Source organism: Cyrtonyx montezumae, unplaced genomic scaffold, assembly GCF_038088225.1.
Source record: "Cyrtonyx montezumae isolate F1298 unplaced genomic scaffold, pur_monq_1.0 scaffold_10, whole genome shotgun sequence".
NCBI classification, from domain to species: domain Eukaryota; kingdom Metazoa; phylum Chordata; class Aves; order Galliformes; family Odontophoridae; genus Cyrtonyx; species Cyrtonyx montezumae.
In genome coordinates, this window is record NW_027071826.1 from 28,360,151 (window position 1) to 28,379,257 (window position 19,107).

General features: G+C 33.7%; 1 protein-coding gene across 1 annotated transcript in view; it reads right to left on the reverse strand.

Moving 5' to 3' along the window:
* Positions 1-5,621: 5,621 nt before the first annotated feature.
* Positions 5,622-19,107, reverse strand: part of FMN1 (formin 1) — a 115,482-nt gene continuing 101,996 nt past the window's right edge. Inside the window, exons 15-17 of the mRNA XM_065754009.1 lie at positions 17,529-17,678; positions 8,675-8,759; positions 5,622-7,702 (exon numbers count right to left, since the gene is read on the reverse strand). Of these exons, the coding sequence (XP_065610081.1) occupies positions 7,658-7,702; positions 8,675-8,759; positions 17,529-17,678 (280 nt within the window). The 3' untranslated portion in view covers positions 5,622-7,657. The remainder of the gene's footprint in view (positions 7,703-8,674; positions 8,760-17,528; positions 17,679-19,107) is intronic.

Consider the following 19,107-nt stretch of genomic DNA (forward strand, 5'->3'; position numbering starts at 1 on the left):
ATGTTTTTGAGTCAAATGGAGAGAAGAGAGGGAAGAGTACCAACAGCAATAACGTTCAACAGTGCAACTATTCAACTCAAATTGATTGGAAAGGAAAACAAAAAAACCCTCAAAATAACTAAATAGAAGTTGAAAATCATAGTATAATCCTACTGAAAACACCTTCTAGATGCCAAATCTGATTCCTCCAAAAATAATCTTTCTCTATTTTTTCTTCCTAAAACATTTGAACATGCCTAAGCTTTTAGCTTTGTACTTCAGAGAGTAATAGCTGAGTGGTATTCTGTACGAAATGACAGGCTGTATTTTCGAAATCAAAACATGAAACTTTAAATCATCTTTGAAAAGAGGTTGGGGTATTTAGAAGCCTAAGACTCACTGAATGATTCCAATGTGTTGAAAATATTTAAAATAAATGTGGCCTTCTGTTGCCTTATAAGATATTAAAATTTTATTCGTTCTACTCACACAGTACCTATGGTTTGCTTGCAGTTTTTTTGGACGGGGCAGCTTTTGTTCATAAGTCTGTAATAGCTGAAATACACTGTCCTAATAAATATGATTTTTCACAAAATGCATACTGTCAGTCATCAGCTGGGCATTCACAGCTTTGCTGAGGACTTACATAAGAAACAGCACATTTCTCCAGTTTCTGTAAACTGTCCTCATCAAATTTCCTCTTATGTGGTCCATGAGCTTTATTTTCCTTTGCAAGAGTTATAAGCGACATTTCAAAACAGGTGTAGCAGGACATGAGTGCATTTTATTTGACACAATCTTTTCTGAACTCGACATTTGAAAATCCTCCCCAGTTTCTTTCAAGTCATATCCAAATGAAACTTGTTCAGGCTACAGCAGCACACTGACCTGTTGATCATGCACATAAGTTGTACTTGACTAGTGCTCTGGGCCCCATAGAAGCTTATCCAAGACAAGACGGCTTGATTATCTGATATAATATTATCTTTGAATTCAAACTAATTAACAAAACTCCAACACTTCAATAGGATGTTACTTGAGGTTGTACTTCAAATGAAAGTCAGCTAGAAAGAAATAATGGGTTTTGCATCTTTTAAAATTGTATTATTTTGCCAACCTTTTCCTTTTCAAGTATGTTACAGTCTTTTTATTTAATCTCTGGGTAAGTGTTGGAAAATATTTATAAAACATAATGCCAAGACCCTGAGATAGAATTCTCACATTACTTGTACTTTTGGTCTCAAAAAGAGCAAAAGCCTTGATTACATAATTAAATGCACAAGTTCTGTCTTCTACTCAGAGAGGCAGGCTTTCTCTAAGTAAAATCAGGAAAAGAAATGTATAAAAACATTGTAATGATTATCTAACCCTTTGAAACTGAGTTGTTTAGGTGAATTCCGTGATTGTGTGAATTGCTAAGGTTCATATCGTGCTCAGTAAAGCCAAATAAGACTTTGCTATGGTTTGGAAGATAAGTGACCTCTCCTCACCCAAAGTTGAGTTTTTCTTTGAGCATTGGCAAGTAGCTTTGTAACTACATGACTTTACTTGTGATGAAACAAGGAGTGTGGGGAACAGGGCAGGAGTTCTTCAGGCCATTCTGTTGAATATGAACATTACTGGGAATCTTTAAGGAAAGAAATTCACACATGAACCTTCTAATTTCTTCACAGTCTTTCTAAAGCACACTAGACTGTAACACATAATGAATAACTGGAATGAAAAGGAATCAGCAGAATGAAAAAAAGTAAATAAGCACTTTTATTCCTCCACATTCCATGTCAGATTTGAAATAAGTGATCTCTCAATCAGTGAACAGATGAACCTCTTCCTAAAAGCCACTGGAGCATAACATAACAAGGATAATGTATGCCAAAGTCAATATAGTACACAAATCATAGCTCCAATATCTACCATAGAAAAAAAGCAATGTCTGACACTATACCAACTCAGGATAATCCTCATGACAAAATTAAAGGTTTTGTTCAGTTACATGATCTTAAAATATAGATATTTTCTTGATATTTGAACTGTGGGCCACAGTAATACTTACGTACATAAAATTACTTGTGTGAATAAGTACTTATATTATTAGACTCTATAAATAGGCTTCGTAATTCCTCAATATTAGATTGACGAAAATTAAATTGAGATGATAAAATATGAAATGAAATTAAAAAATATTAATGAAATTATTAATGAAAATAATTAATGAAATAAAAAATATCTCATGAAAAAAAATCTCTTTAATTTATTTCAAGCTGACAACTGTCAGAAACAGAACAGGAAGGGCAATACTGTTCTACCTTATGGGAAAGCCTATATGCTACGTGATAATCTTCCTGGAAAGTGGTACGTTCTGGCTCAAAGATATCAGTTCAGTATTTTTACTTCACTGCTTCTCAAAACAAACACTTATACACAGTGCTTACAAAGAGGCCCTAGTGCAAAAGCCTGAATTCAATGAGGTAGTGCCCAAAATACTTAACTGTCTGTTGAAGCTCGTCAGTTCACTAGAATTACTCTAGAACCTTGTGCAAGTTTAGGAGTGGGAAAAAAGATAAATTTCAGTAATAGTTCCAATAAGTTGTTTTTTGGAATATAATGAGAAAGAAAACAGAAGAAAGGAGGGAAAGTGAGAGGGAAGGAGGGAGGGAAGAAAGGAAGCAAGACAGGAAGGATGAAAGGGAACTTTTTTTCAGGCATTTTGACCCCCTCAAAAAACCTACAAAAGCAAGTATTACATGCTTGCATATATTTTGAACTTTATATCTCAGAAACAACTGTGTATTTTTTTTACAGTTCAAACCTTGTTGTGCAGAAGAAATGTTTGGTAGTGATATTAACAGGTCATATTTAGTATGAAAAGACAGAGCGTTGTATACATTTTACACCATGTTTCTTGTGCCGACATTAAATTCTCATCCACATGCTCAAAAAAGTTGACAAGCTGAGGAACTAGGGTTTCTCTGATTCTTGTATTTCACATTTTGAAATGTAAAGTAAAACTGTTCTCAGACTTAGCTTGAGTATCCTTAAAACAATATTGAATTCCACAGCATATAAATTTGCTGCTTTGTAATTCCCATAACATGCAACAGACATATTAATCATTTGAAAAACTAATGTTTATGATATGAGAAGTTTCCTGCATTACATTCTACCACTATTTGTGGTCTATTTTTAAATTTAAAATCACAACAAAGAATTATTCTAGCTTGGATAAGAAATTTTCATTACAGATGATAAAAAAAAGTATTTTATTGGGTCTTTTGACATACTTCCAGATTTTTCTGTCAAGAGGGACTATCTGAGCTGGTAAGTCAACGGATATGGGAGTACAGTTACAACATCAGAACTGAGTCCAGTAAGTTTCAATGGCCTATGCAAAATTTTCAGGAAGATGTTCCATCCTAATTTGAAAGCATCAGAGAAGAATGGAGAAACACTGAGAATGGAGAAACCACAACTACCTTGCTACCTACTTTCAGTGGTTAACTAGCCTCAGTAGGAATAGGTTTGAATTTATTTCTAATTTTAATTTCTCACCTGGTTTTAATCGTCAGATTTTTTTTTTCTTGCTGGCTTTAGGAGCCACTTAGTTCCTAATATTTTCTCGTTTTGAAGCAATGCATTGACTAAAATCAAGTTATTTCTTGGCATTCTATATTCTTTACATTTACATGCATATACATAGACTTATAGGAAAAATAAAATAAAAAAAACCCTCCAGGCTGCATCTATAAAAAAAACAAAAGCAACAAAAAAATAAAAAACAAACAAACAAAAACAAAAAACAAAAAAAGAACCTATGGTGGACTTAAAAATAATAATAAGTGAGATCCATAACAAAATTGAACAAGATCCAGACAAGGCCAAGAATGAGTAAAACCTAGATGGGTATACTTTTCTAGCACTACAAGTTTAACCTGTTACCTATGCACATATTAGGGAGCTGGATTTTCAAAAGCACACTGATGATGTAATGAGATTAATATTTCAAATTTGTTTGGGTGTTTCAGAAATTCTGCACCCATACAAGATTAAGGCATCCATTTTTAAGATACTGACCTGAAGCAATGAGGAAATGGCATCACTGAATAACTAAATACAGAGTCTTCCACTGCCTTATATCCCTCAAGTAGGAAAGATGAGAAAAAAAAAATCTATAAATTTACTAGAAAATCAGGACAGCAAGAATCTGTGCATCATATGGAAAACAAAGTATTCTGTACATATTTCATGTAGAAAACAATTAGACTGGTCAGAGATATCCTGGCTGTTAATATCTGCTTGCAGGAACATCCTTAGCAACTCAGGAAATCCCAAGTAAACTTCATCCCTCTTAGAACTGCTTAAGATGCTTTATTATTTTTCTCTCTGCTTTCTGAGTATTCCATTGTACTTTCATTTTACATGTGAACAGAAACTACAGTTTCTGTCTTGTTTAAAAATATTTATATTCAACCTATACACTTACAATCCTAAAATAAAGCACATGGTAAAACATGAGTCATGGCAAAATACAGGGGTAGTTTTCATAAATTAATCTAAACACCATAAAAATATAATTTATACTGTCAAGATACCTCGAAGATGCTAAAAGGTCTTTCATTTTACTGTCAGTAAGTGATAACATTATAAATAAGTTAAAGGGCACTTCACAAATTAGAAAGTTACTCATCTAAATTAAGTTTTTGCTAATCATCCACTTTATTAATCAGCAACACAGACCATTTTTCTGTGTAATAAGCACCCACCAAGTAAAAAGGGTTTTAATACTGCTTTGCTTGACAGATTTTGAGAAACTTGGCAATAATAGGAGATCAGAAAATATAAATTCTGCATGGCATAGAAGTATTTTAAATGAAATAGCTTGGAAAATAGTAACTGTGTAGTTATATTTGCTTGGCTTTAATTACTCCATTCTTTTACCTCCTCTACAGTGATGCAGTCTTTTATCTTGAACCAGTCTACCATTCCCTTGTCTCTTTACTTTCATTCTTTTCACTTTCTCTTCTCCTTTTCTTCCCCTCTAAACTAGAAAATGGGGTAAAATGCACCAAACTCAATTTATTAAGTTTCAAACATAATGTCTGGTGACATTTGCTGACCTCAAGAAGAGTCTTGTTGGTGGCTGTTTGTTATGTCTGTAGTCCCTAAACATGTAATAATTGAACAGCTAACACAGATACACAATATCTGTTAATATCTCTTCACTAATCCCATATTTTAGGTCATCACATATACTGTTAGTCATTGTCTGATGACACCTCTGGGCAACACTAGTGTCAGTGTGGTATTCAGGGTGTCAGTTTGATAGCTGATGAATTCCAATCAAGAATCTTAAAATCTGGAGTAATAGAATTGATTAAATAGTCTAGATGTACTTTTTCTACTCCACTTTAAAACAGTATAACCAACAGTACAAGTAATAGTTAATTTAAGTTATAGTTGAAGTTGTAATCTTAATCTCTGCCTTAAGAGTTAAACTGGTACAAATGCAGATAAGGAAGAAACTATCTGTGCAATATAGGTTATGGAGATTTCTGTAAAATAGTACATATTCAGAAATCTTGGCAAATTAATAATCTGAAAACAAAAAGAAGAATTATAAATCTAATCAAGGAACATTTCACATCAAAATTTTAATTTTAATCCCTTTTTATATACATTTTTCAACATTGCAAAATGAAAAAGCCACTTTGAACTGAAAAACGAAACTTCATAGAGAGTAATTTTGAAACAGGATATTTCAATAATTTAAAAACTTTTCCCATAGTATAGTTTTAATGAGAATTTTCAACATCAATCCTTATTTCACAAACAGTGCTACTCTTATCTATTGGTAATTCCAAATAAAACATTTCATTGAAAAAAACCTAATCATCCAAATGTCAATATACACTCTCTTCATAAAAAAACATATCAAAACTCAGCAGTTGTTTGCTTAAAAGATCATCAAAATTGCCTTGCTTGCTGTTCTTTGGTTTTTGTAAGAATTATTGCTCCTGTTATCACTGATAATACTGGAAATAAGTGTACCTTACCTACTTAGTGGAAGATAAAATTTAAAACTTTGGAATGTCTTTTTCTTCAATGGGAGTTTAGCGGAGCTAAAACTTAGTTTATTTTTTAGTGTGTTATTGACTGTTTCCGTAAGAATTATGCTTACATATGTTAGGTGTATTCGTAGCATCTAGAAACTCCAAAACATACAGGACAGTCTTGATTCCTTTATTTTTATCTATTAAAGATTGACAAACTCATTTAAGAAATCTGCAGTATATGAAGTCTTCAAGCTACAGCCATGAATGGGGGGTAATTTTCACAACTGCTGTCTTCCTTAACAAGTGTTCATTTCTAGTGATGAATAATTTTTTCATGGATATCCTTTCCATCAGTGAAGACAAAGGACTAATGCCTTGCCCTCATTATTTTTTGTACTTTTTTCTTTATCTAATATCTCTTCCTAACACGCTTCAGATATCATTATCATAAAGAAGGCAGTTTCTATGGCCAGCAAGCAGAGGCACATTTTCTCCAGTTGCCCTGTTTTTACATTAACTCATCCTTCAAGTCTTCTAAGAATCTTCAAGTAACAGTGGGTATTTGGTAGATTTTTTTCAGGCTCTGCTACTTCACAGGTTACAATGCCGCAGGAAGACAGCTCACATTTCTACCTCAAGTTTTACTTATTAAATTTATATATCCATATAGATAGATATTTATATGCTGGATACATTCTTCATAAAAATATATCAAGACAAGACCAGACTTTTTAGAGTGACTTATTCATTACTAAAAGAAAGCTTTCAGTAGATTTGAAAGACGAAGATTTAATGACAAATGTCTAACTTCATGGAAACACATTGTTGTATTTCAGTTCAATGACTAGTAAAGACATTATTTTATGGAAATGGTAATTTCAACATATACTGAAATAAAAATATACTTTTTGATCTTTTTTTTTTTTGGAGCTCACAATATGGGACAGGTTAAAACAAGCAAAAAAAAAGTTAATCAGTTACACCATTGATCATACAGATAAAGAATTTGAAGCTATTCCTTTCCATGTGCAAAATATTGCTTTCATTTCAATGTGTGGCATCTAGAAAAATATTTATAGTAAAATACAGAGTAAATCTATAATTACATTTGATCAGTTTTAGAAAGATGCATCCAGTACTCAGACACCATAATACTACTTACAGTTAGTCACTTTTATCTCAGTTACTTCTGAAGTAATAAAAAATATGGTGTAATAGTCCTTTGTGAAATGAACAGCATATTTGCTCTAATCTACACAAAGCCCTGTAAATAACCTACAGGTTGTTACTCATTATCTAACCTTGTATCCAAAATTCTCATTTTAACTCTTCTATATTACTGCATTACACATAGAATACTTTAAATAACCAATAACAACCAGATTCCTTACAATGTAAGGAAAAAGTACAGAAAATCATACTGAATTCCCATGTAAAAAATTTCTTAGAATTCCTTCTACGTTATGTACAAACCCCTTTGAAGGAACTGAAAAATCTTTAGTGGATTGTCTCGGAGCAAATCAGCAAAGCAGAATTCAATAGCAAACGAAAGGTGCTCTCTGAGCCATGGGCATAAGAAAGCATCATGAAAGGTATTAAGACACACTACTGTTTTCATCTTTCTTCTTTCAGTTGACAGTCACATTGGCTTCTTTCTGACGAAGTCTTTCTTTCTGTTGTTAAAAATAAGAAGAACTTGATTATCATTCTTTCCTCTAATTTTCTGTCTACTCTCAAGATGCCTAAAGTATTTGGTCTAGAATACTGAGAAGTACTAAATGAGTCACGGCAGATTAGAGTCCTCCTTAATTAAAAAGAAACAATTAAACACAAAACTTCTGGAACACTCAAGTAAGGCTCACAATGAGTTCACTAGTTACTTTAGGGAAGCTGAGCTTGCTTTAGCTACGCACTTGGCAAACACTGTGGGACTTTAAAAATTGCCAGTTAAATAGCAGCTCTGTGAAGATCAGCGTAGCAATAGAAAACTAGATACATTTCTCAGTTTACTCTAATACCTTCTCTTGTCCAGAATGGTTTCTGCTGACATAAATAATTCAGCATTTGAACATTTCCTTCCCTAATTCTCTTGCATCCCACAGTTTGAGAAATTCTTTGCCTTTGACAAAGATAAAAAAACAGTTTTATTTACAGCGTAAATTATTAGACCTCTTTCTGTGTCCTATCAAAAAAACTGGGCAACTCTAATGACAAAATGAGGATTTGAACCCTTCTACCACTATTCAACAGCGTAAACAACATTTTGTAAGATTTTAGAGAAAGAAGACACCCATTAATTTTTAAAATGTATACAGTAAGCCCCAATGCACTAAATAACATGAAAGAAAATACAAGAGACTTTAGTGGCAAGGGGGAAGAAACCAGAAAAGGTCTCATTAAATTTTGTTATCAAGAATAAAAGAGCCATACTTAGGTACAACTAAATTAAATTTTAACCTTCATGATTAGACTACATTAGGACATAAGCTTTACAATTTTTCTACGGGAAGAATAACAACCTGCTACATTCAAACTAGGAACCCTACATCACACTTCAGAAAGAACAAAAACCCACCATCACCCTGAATGACAAGAACAGTGTCACAAAACCATTCTAAATGCCATGCTGAGAAAAGAGATCATACCAGGCTAGCAGTAGGATTGATTTTCTTTGTTTCAACTTTCTTCTCTGCAGTTAACTTGCTTACTGATTGTTGAGCCACTTTAATTCTGAAACAAAATATACACAAAAGGTATTGTTAGATTCAAAGAAATTCAAACTGCTCTAGGTCTGCTTAATATATATTTTATCTGTAGGAAGTACCATCACCAACCTTGTTACACACATTAACTAAACAAAATACTAATTAGTATTCAAAGGCACTGCATAAAGTACCAAAATAGTGCATTTTAAATGAAGAGAAAAACAAAAGCAAAAGCACAGCTTGTCTCCATTGCTCACTGAAAATCTCAGCAGGCAAACTATTTCTCCCCTCTTGAGGGATAAGGGTTGTATGGAACTAAAACAGCTGCAGTAGAAAGGCAAGAAGATACTTTGAAAAACATCCACAAGCTAGCTGGCTAGATCTTTTGTACATATAGAATACAATATTTCACCAAGACTTTTGCTAGGTTATACAGTTTATTTCCTTTGAAGATCTTGAAATGAAAGCATCTGCCAATTTTCATCTTAATGTTTTCCTTGTTGCTTTACATGGAATTGCTGGGCCAATCTCACTGATGTGGTGATATGGAGAGACACAAATTAGGTTCTTGTGTACAGATAGTTAAGGCAGCCTTGTGCACAGCTACACACCAGTACACTAAAAGCACTACTGAGATAAGGGGAGAAAACAGAGATCTGATTCCATTGTTTCCATTCAGATCCTAAATCTCATGTTTCTGTGAGAATTTAATTCAGAAGAACGCAATCAGAAGTTTTATCAAGAGGGAAAGGAGAAAGGGATGTGATTCTCTTCCTTCATAGAGTAAAAGGCAGGGGAAATTACGTGTTAAATAGTGATAAAAAGGAAAGAAAATTCTTGGCACACCTGAGACAGGATCTGGCCATCTACCAGCCTTTCAAATGCTGATTGCTGCAGACACCTACTTTACAATTCAATATGCTATATACAGAGGGAAAGAAATTGCAAGGGAGTTTTTACAAGCAAGAACTCACCAGCCCAGTTTTCACTACTGCACACAAGATCAGCCTTTTACTATAAACAACACGTTTCTTGGCACTCTGGAACTGAAAAATTGTATTTTCTTCTCTTATTTAATTTTTTCCACTAGTAGAAATAATTGTTATGGCCATTCAAAAAGTATTAAAAACACCACATCCAGTTCAAACCACTTTCGACACACTCAATTTTTGAGGAATTTTGGAAGAAAAGCAAAAAAGGAAAGTGGATTATAGCTGTAATTACTGATGTGTATTTCCTTACTTTCCTTGCTGTAACATTATCACCATACCTGATTCTGGGAATTTTTTTTAGAAATACAGAACACAGTCATAAATTCCTCTTTGTGTTTATCAACATTCAGTGTTGGAAAATAACATTCCTTGTTGTAATTCCTAGCTCTCAGTACAACCTCAAATACACCAAGATCAAATTACCATTCTATAAATTTTTTAAACATATCTGTAGTCTTGCTAAAATTTAAATAGCTTTCTGTTTGTCAAGCAAGCAACAAAGCTGTAACACATCACTCCATCTTTTTACAGTTTTTTTTGTTAAACAGTACAGTTTACTTGTTTTTCATAGATGACAGCAGCCACTGAACAGCATGCTATTCCTCACAGCTACTAAGTTTATGCAAAGATGATAATGCTTTTCAGGTGTATGTGCACAGGTTAGGAAAAATCAAATAGAGGCATCAATTTCTAAACTTTTCCTTGTTTCAATCATATTTTCCATCACATTCTCTTTGGTCCTAGGAGTTTTCTGAACTGCTTTTAAACGTTTTGAGTGCACATTTTCAGCTGAAAGGTGAATTCTAGGGATTATAAACTGTAGGTCTTATAAAGAAAATTATGCTTGTTGATGATTTAGATGTAGCTCTTTGTGTTTTATCCTATATTTACACTTTCTAGGAAATCTGGATTTTTTTTTTATGAAGAATAAATAGTTTGGAATAAGGAATAAAGATAAACCAGGTCACTTGTTTACTTCATATTTGCTTCAGAGAGACATTATGTATTACATTTTGGTCTCTTAGGGAGAAATCACTTTGTTAACATATGACTGATAAGATTAGCAGGCATTCTCAGAAAGTTAAGTACCTAATTTAAGATGAATATAATTCCCTGGGATTTTTTAAAGGCAATTATTAACAATGTGGTTAGCTCAGTAATTACATCAGTGAAGCATCCAAACTGAAAATTCGTCTAATAAATAATTTTTTTTTTAAACATGATTAGGGTACTAGAACTGGCTACTGTGCATGGAAGCACTATTGTTGAAATGAGAAAAACAAAATAGTATGAGAACCATCCAAATTCAAAATCATCAATTTGCCAAAGAGAAGTAGACTAATTTATATATTCCTTTCCATTACTTCAGGTTTACTGGCCTGCAGTTCCTTGGGGCTTCATTTCTCCCTTTCTTGAAAATGAGAGTGATGTTTTCTTTTTCAAGTCACCAGGGACTATGCCTAACATCCATGACTTTTCAAAACTACAAAACTTCACAATTCAAGGGGCAGAGCAGACTAAGAATGACTAATAATAAACTTGGAAAAATACTTTTGTCGAGGAAACAGCAATGGCTTGTCTTTACAGAAAACAGCTAAAGATTTACTTCTGTCAGGGTAAGCATGGGGAAGGCCATCTTTTCGAAGGTATGTTTTACAATCTCAGCAGAGGAGGCAATAGATATTCCTCACACGTTGTGTTTCGGGCAGCATTAATCAGTGAATGTCACAACTCAGATCTACTTACCATTCCAAGACATTAAACACTAACAGTTCTGGTGTGTCAGTGTGTTTCAGAGGAGAAAAAAGAAGATTTAAGGAATGCAAGTCAATTAAGCTTTGAAATCTGATCAACCACAACATGGTTGTATTCAAAAGAAACATTACTCTCATGCAGTGGTGAGCAAAAAAGGTCAACATATCCTAATGAATAAAGAAGATGCGGTGTCAACTGCAATGCTGAGCTGTATAGCACAGTATCACACAATATGGAAACCAAAACTGAATGAAGTGAGCAAATAAATATATTTTTAATTGGGAGACTCGTGATAGTTGAATCTTTATTATAATCAGTGGGAATATAATTTGCTTTTTTCCTGCCTCTAGGTGACAGGTGTTGGCTTTCCCTGTAAACTAGATACAAGTCACGCCTCTTAAATTGGAACATATCAATAAAAAATAAAAGCACCATTTTTTTTCTTAATTTATAACTCCCAACACAGAAATTCAACTAAAACATATGCTTGTATTTATTAAAGTTTTCTCTGTATGCCAGGGTCTCAGCAGATAAACTCTCATCATGTTCACTTACGTTTCCTGCCTAGCCAGACAGAAGGTGTGAGCAGGCTCATTCTGCACTTGAAAGTCTACAGTTAGGATACATAAAATCCTGTCTGAGCTAGCCAATTGCTACTCATGAATGTTCAGGTCTTACTGGCGTGTGAAGGCAGACAATATTATCTGGTTCTGTCCCAACTCTTGATATTCTGCTATAATCAATTCTCTTTGCTTCTGTAGCTCCTTCCACACAGCTGGTGGTTAGCTAAAAGTTAGGAAATATCTTGAAATGATCATTCCACTTGAGCTATCTGTGACATGGAGTACAAACTTCTACCATAGGACTGGCATCACAGGAATTGTTGTGCAATCCAAATATTGCAATACTCCCTTTGCTGAAATTCCTTTCATACTTACATGCCTTACTTCTCTCAGCCGTATGATAATTTCTGTATGCGGACCATAATTAGTCCCAACAGCACAGATTCTCAAAAACACTGTAAGCCTGTAAAACATGGCAGCCTACATTGCAGTTTCAAAATTTCAGAAGACAGTTCCTTGTGTTTTACCTAATCTGTCAGATTATTTGATAAACTCTTTGGTTAGCATCACAATAGCCTTGTAACAGACTTTGAAGTTTCAGCATTGTCTACTTCTATCACTGTGCTGTACAGTACAATTGGCAAGTCAAGCTTGCTGTCAATCCTTGTAAAAAGAACTTGATCATTATAGATCAAATCTTTAAATTGAGAATTAGAATAAATGAGATTTAGAATAAATATTCATTAACATACATTTTTTTTCTATGTCTGTACGGATGTAGTTATCAGTGGAATTTCTCTCCAAATGCTAATACACTTAGTTTGCTTTTATTTTCTGGGGGATTTACTGATTGTGTTTGAAGGTGAAAAATTTTACCTCTGTAGTCACAAGAAAAGAACAAAACTTCATGCCTTTATCAAAGCTGGTGCTTAAGAAAAGAACAGTAAGCCCCCAAAAAGCTACACCAGCTCAGACTAAAAATGTGCTTCAGTACGTCTGAGCTGGATACCACCAAATACCAAGGAACATATAAGGACAGCCAAAGTATTCAGTAACAATCCCCAGACTAGTATCCCAGCTGGAAACTCTCTTTGCATTTAACAGTTCTTCATATTCTAATATGGATTTGTACTGCCATCATGCAGGAGCAACATAAACTTTTGGCACCTGAGCCATCTGGTGGCAAGGTGTTCAACAGATTATGTATGGCTACTGTAAAACAATCATTGCATTTGGCTTGCACCAGCCACTTGCTAGTTTCACACTTCATGTTGTTTTAGATTAGGTATGTAATGACTATTTCCCATTCACACTCCATGCTTTTAATTTCTCTATTGTATCTTCTTAGGTTCTGAGCAGTATAGCATGATATCACATAATAGATATGATAACAGTGAGAGAAATTCACATTTAAATCAAGCTATAAAATAAATCTGGTCTTCGAAAACTGTTATCGTTTCATGAACTAAAGATTATTTTTCCTCATTGCTCACTGTAGTATTGAGAACAAAAATATAATCCACTACTTCCTTTGTGGCAAGTGCTTCTGCCAAATTTCAGTTATTTGTTAGGTGCAAGTTAGACTCACAGATTAGCTTAATTGGTGGTTAGACCAATACTGTGCACCAGAAATGAAAGAGGTAGAAAGCAATAGCCAACTCCAACTTACTATAGCAAACAAAAATTGACTGGGCACTGTTTACTGCCCTTTTTATTGTTCAGATAATTACCACCATTAGCTACTCACACTGCTACATTCAGAGCTTCAGCTTTTTAAACCTGTTATTGCTTTTGTGCCCCCTCAGAAATAATCACTATAATGTTTTTCAAGAGATAAAGGTGAGACTATCAATATGTTTTGTACTAGTGATTAAATTCAAGTACAAAAAAAATGCACAAAAAAGGGACCTTCTTAAAACAGGACTTACCCTACTTTTAAGATAAAACATGTTATTTCTGTTTATCAAATGACTATGTCTTCTCTAGACACTGAGACAAACATTGGTTCTTTTCTTTCTTTTCTTATTTCTGGTCCTTAGCTGTGAAATCTGTATGTATATTCTATCTAAAAGAAGTGGCCTAATCTAGTGTGGTAACTATTACTGCAATCTTACATTTGCTGTGGAAGCAGTGAGAAAAATTTACAGCTATAACTCCATTCCTATTTGGTTGTCCCATATGTATATATAAGCACATGATAATTCTCATCACATTTATGTTGCACAACATGCAACTACATTCTGTGATTTTCTACTAATCACTGCAAACTATTTGTTTTGTATATACATATTCATATGTATATGTTTTTCCCCCCATATTCAGACTTGGCTAGGATATTCTGTTAAAATACACTATAATAGTTCTTGACTGCTTTAATAGATTTATGGATAGATATTCACATATTAATATGCATTTATTTTGACATACTCACTGAAAAGAAAATTAATAGACTAGAAAAAGGGAAATGAAATTTGTAGATATGCAATTTACCATGGCAGAACTTTGTTTTGGGCTTCAGTTTGATTAGCATCTCAAAATCTTATAAGAAGAAAGCAAAAAAAAAACCAAACCAAAACAAAACAGTTCATGCACACACATCCTAAAGTAAAACGTTTCTTCATTTTATCTCTACAGTCATTCATTTGTTGTATCTATCTAGGTTTGTTATCCATCTGTAATTCTGTCTTGTTTTTCTAAATGGTGTTCAAATTTTGTCCAGGAAAGAGACAACGATTCAACTATTTTCTGCAGGCAGCTAATTTATTTTCATGGTGAGTTAAGTGCTGGGCAGCTCTGTTAAAGTGTTTCCCTTACTTTATGAAAAAGCATTAATCTAATTAGATTTCTACAGTTGTGTTACATTTAGAAGCCAAGGAGATGTTAGACAAAACAGGCTCTTGCAGCTGAGGCTGTCATTTTGCTACAAGGGTAACAAAAAAGGGGTATCCTTCCTCCTTGAAATTCAGAGATTTTATAGTTTCTCTTATGCAACACAAACTAGCTCATTTTGAGTAAAAAAAATAATTTTCTACTCTTAAATCTTTTGACCAAGTTTCACCACTGTTAATTTTAAGCTAACACATTTTTAATGATACATTTGGTATGGCATAATACTGATAATTCTGCATATTATAATTACATTTAGAATTTTCTGAGCCATACTTTATGAGTGAGAAATTATAATCCAGTATTGACATTCCCCTATAAATGTAAACAATTAAATCCATATTTAGGTAACTACATGTCTAGTTTAATTCAGATACATTTTATATTTCTGCATCTCCACCTGAAATTTGAAAGGTAAGGTAACGGTAAAAGTGTTTACATAAGACTATCAGTGTCTTAGTTTCAGTGCCCAACAATGAAAATATTGACTTTTGCTACCAATTTTTCCGCTTGAAATTTTTTTTTTTAACAGAAGAATTCATTGTTGATGAAAATAATCTTTTATTTTTCTTTTTAATTACCATCTCTAAAAATGCAAAACAAATAGTGCATCAAATTAATTAGCCAGTTATGGAAGACAGCTGTCCATTCCAGTCATTCTAAGGCTTTTAGTTACCAATGTGCAGAATGACTCTGAACTTTCTTTCAAAATTTCTTGGACATCAGTTCATCAACTATTAGTCCCATACTTTGTAAAACAAAACCTTAAAAGATCACGAATTCACAGCACATTTTCAATAATTAAAATAGTTTTCCCATCATTCAAATTTACTGAGTTCATGTGGTTCTTCTTTTCAGTAGCACATTACAGACCATTTTAGGCTGATAAAAACAGCTCTTCTGTCATTCTAATTCACTTATTACACAAGGCTCCTCATTTCAGCAGCTCATGGTCTTAATGAATCACCTAGATTTTTACTATAAATGACAATGAATTGTTCTTTTGAGATTACTGAGACATTATGAAAAAGATTGCACTCTGAACAAAGTCTATATAATACAGAAATTAGTGCTTTGAAGAGAAATACTAACAAGTGGCATTGTTTTACATTCATGAATGGGAATAAAAGTATGCATTAAAGGAACTATTTAAGTGTTTGCAATGTATTTTCACTATTACATTTTATTTAAATAATTATTAAGCAGTTAGTAATTCTTATTTCATCCCAGCAGGAAAACACAGAATACAGCAGTTTACTTACAAAGATCTCTTCAACATTGTTTTAACAGACTTTGAGGGTTTTTTAAAGATTTCTAATGTATTTATTGAACAAGACAACTTAAATCAACTGCTTTGAAGGGACCACTGTATCTGATCAGCAAAGTACTAACTACATACACAGGAATGGATGTACGCTCTGGATATTTTTTCTCTGAACTACAGTATATCCACGATACGATCCTTTGATGATTAGAGAAATCTGCCTAGTGACTAGTAATTTTACTTTTTTTTTAATTTGGAAAACCAGTTTGAATATTGACTTACAGATGAAGAAATAAAAGATTTTCTGAATGTTCACAGTTGTCATCTTCTAAAATCAATCTAATCATTAATCAGACGATAGAAAAACCTACAATTTTCAAGAGTTTAAAACCTGTAACATCTATAAAACAATGCCCATAAGGTTGACAATCAGGAATTTATATTTTCTCCATTTTGTCCTTTAAAAATCTACGTTTACATGATTCTAAGATCCCCACTGATTTAAAGCAAAATGTAAGTGCTAAGATCTTTTAAGAAATCTTTTATTTACATCTGTGTCACTTTGGAATACACACCTGGATTTATATTTTATGCTGAAAGTGATTAGACCATTCTTTTCCAAAGCATGTCCACAATACCACTTTTTAGGTCTTTTCAAATGAATTGAAACATGACATTTACTCACTTGCTGTATAGGTATTTTTTCTTTGCAAAAGATTTTTAGCTTCTTTAAGAAAATTGAGCAAATAATTGAAGGGTTTATATTTTATTTTTTTACTTTAACTAATAAAATCAGTTGACTGTGGTGAGATCTAGCGGTAAGTAGTTTGAAGTCCTCAGCAGGACACCAAGAGTCAGAAGTGGTGCTGTAAATTCAGCGTGGGGCTTCAACACAGTGCTAAGTGTGGCCTGAATCTCTGGGGCTTCCCTTTGATGCAAGTGCAGTATATTAACTGGAAAAGCATTCACTTTTATTTGTCTGTACTGTCTGCGACAGCAATATCGCCTCATTTAGGCTAGTTCAACATGAAAATGCACAGAGAAGCAATCTGTTACAAATTAGCACAGCTCCCCTTTCATTTTACTAGCTAGTAATTGGAAGGGGTTACAAAAGTGTAATTTATCAGATTATATGTGTTTATCTTTTTGTGGGGACAGCATGCCTTTGGTGAATTTTCCTACGCACCCTGAGGGAATAATCTTTCCTTGATGTCCATTAGATCTGAAAGAAAACAATGACGCCTGTGAAATATAGGAGTATAATTTGTTAGGTTTGAGAAGCAACAGTTTCCCAGACATCTAAAATGGTATTAATGACTTTATTAGAACCTTACCGCTCCTTGGAAATGCTTTTACTCTCTCGTTTCCAAATGGTCTTGAAGTCACTGCAGAATTCGTACCACACCGTGAAAACATAGTTTGGCGTGATCTCCTTCTCACCAGGCTTTGGCTTTATCCCAAAGTATCCCACTGTTTCTTCAAAGCTAGGAGGGAGGGGGGAAAAGAAACTGTCAACAGTAAGCCTACAGGGGAAACAGTTTCTCTGAGGGCTGGTTCCTGATTCAGTAGTCAAGACTGGTAATTACCCTAACTTCCCCTTAGCCCTGAAAATCATAGCAGCAATTCATGCCTAGTGTAGCTATCCTTCCAACACCTACCTCACTTTCAGGAGGACAACTTACACATGCAGAAGCCACAATGGAGATATGTCACACAGTCAAATCACAGTTTTAAAGACGAAAAACTGTATTTCTCATATTATGGGAATGCTATATTGTACCTATGTCTTTAATTTTATTCATAACGTGCCACAGAGACCTTATTTTGCCATTTCTCTTCACTGAAAGACTGCAGAAGAGTCATTGTGCCATGTGAGAAAATATCTTCAGTTCTGGTTAAAAAATAACTTTCAAATAACTAGAGAGAATTCTAAGGAGAAGTAAAAAAAAATCCTGTCAGTGGCAATCAGTTTGCAAATGTTTTACAGAAAGTAAATTGTCTCCTTCCAAGTATGTCAATAAGCAGATAACAGCAATGAATTTTATGAAAAAAAACCCCCACCAACATTATCAATAAAGTAATGTGCTTTTAATATTATAATGCAGCTACAGAATTGTTATGCAGTTGAATATTTTCAAAGTAGTCTTTTACTACAGAAGAAAACTTTTGATGATATTTTAACTGATTGTGCTTATTTAACCTTTATGACATTGCTTTGTGTGGATAAAATGGAATGATTCACATTATTAGGAATATTACATGGAGACTGATCTAAATGAAACAAAGTAGTATGTTTACTTTTGCAAAGGCTGAATCACTTCTCTCTGCAAAGCTTGTGTCATAGCCCAATAAGATTTGGTGATAAGATTAAAAATAATATATATTTTTCATGGTCTAAAAAAAGATCAGTGGTAATTTATATATAACTTTTCTGAGCTCAGAGTGACTCCACCTTACTTAGACATTCAGGTTAGTCTTTCTACACAGTCAGAAAAAGAGAGAGGTCTCCTGAAGATCTCCCAAGACAGGTGAACTGTTTCCATTTACTGCAGGGGTGGCAGCAAATTGGCTAAACTATTGACTAACAGCTGGCTGACCTGTTTCATTTCTACCTACCAACAAAAATTTCCCTCTCTGGCACAGTTGTTTCCACGTCCCATCTGCTTTGCAGTCTTTCTGAAGCAGAGTAGGCTTTCCAGGTTACAAAAGTACATTTAATTTGCAGTTGTCATAAGGAATTAGTCGTCTGATACTGAGTTTAGGTTTCTCAATTGCTAGCTAAGCATTCAGCATTTTATGTTTCTGCTGAAAAGATCTGTTATTCCTAAAACTCAGGAAGGAGCTCAGGAATCTAGAGCAAGCTGATTAAAAGCAAACAGTGCTACCTGGGGAAGATCTGAAGATGAAACACAA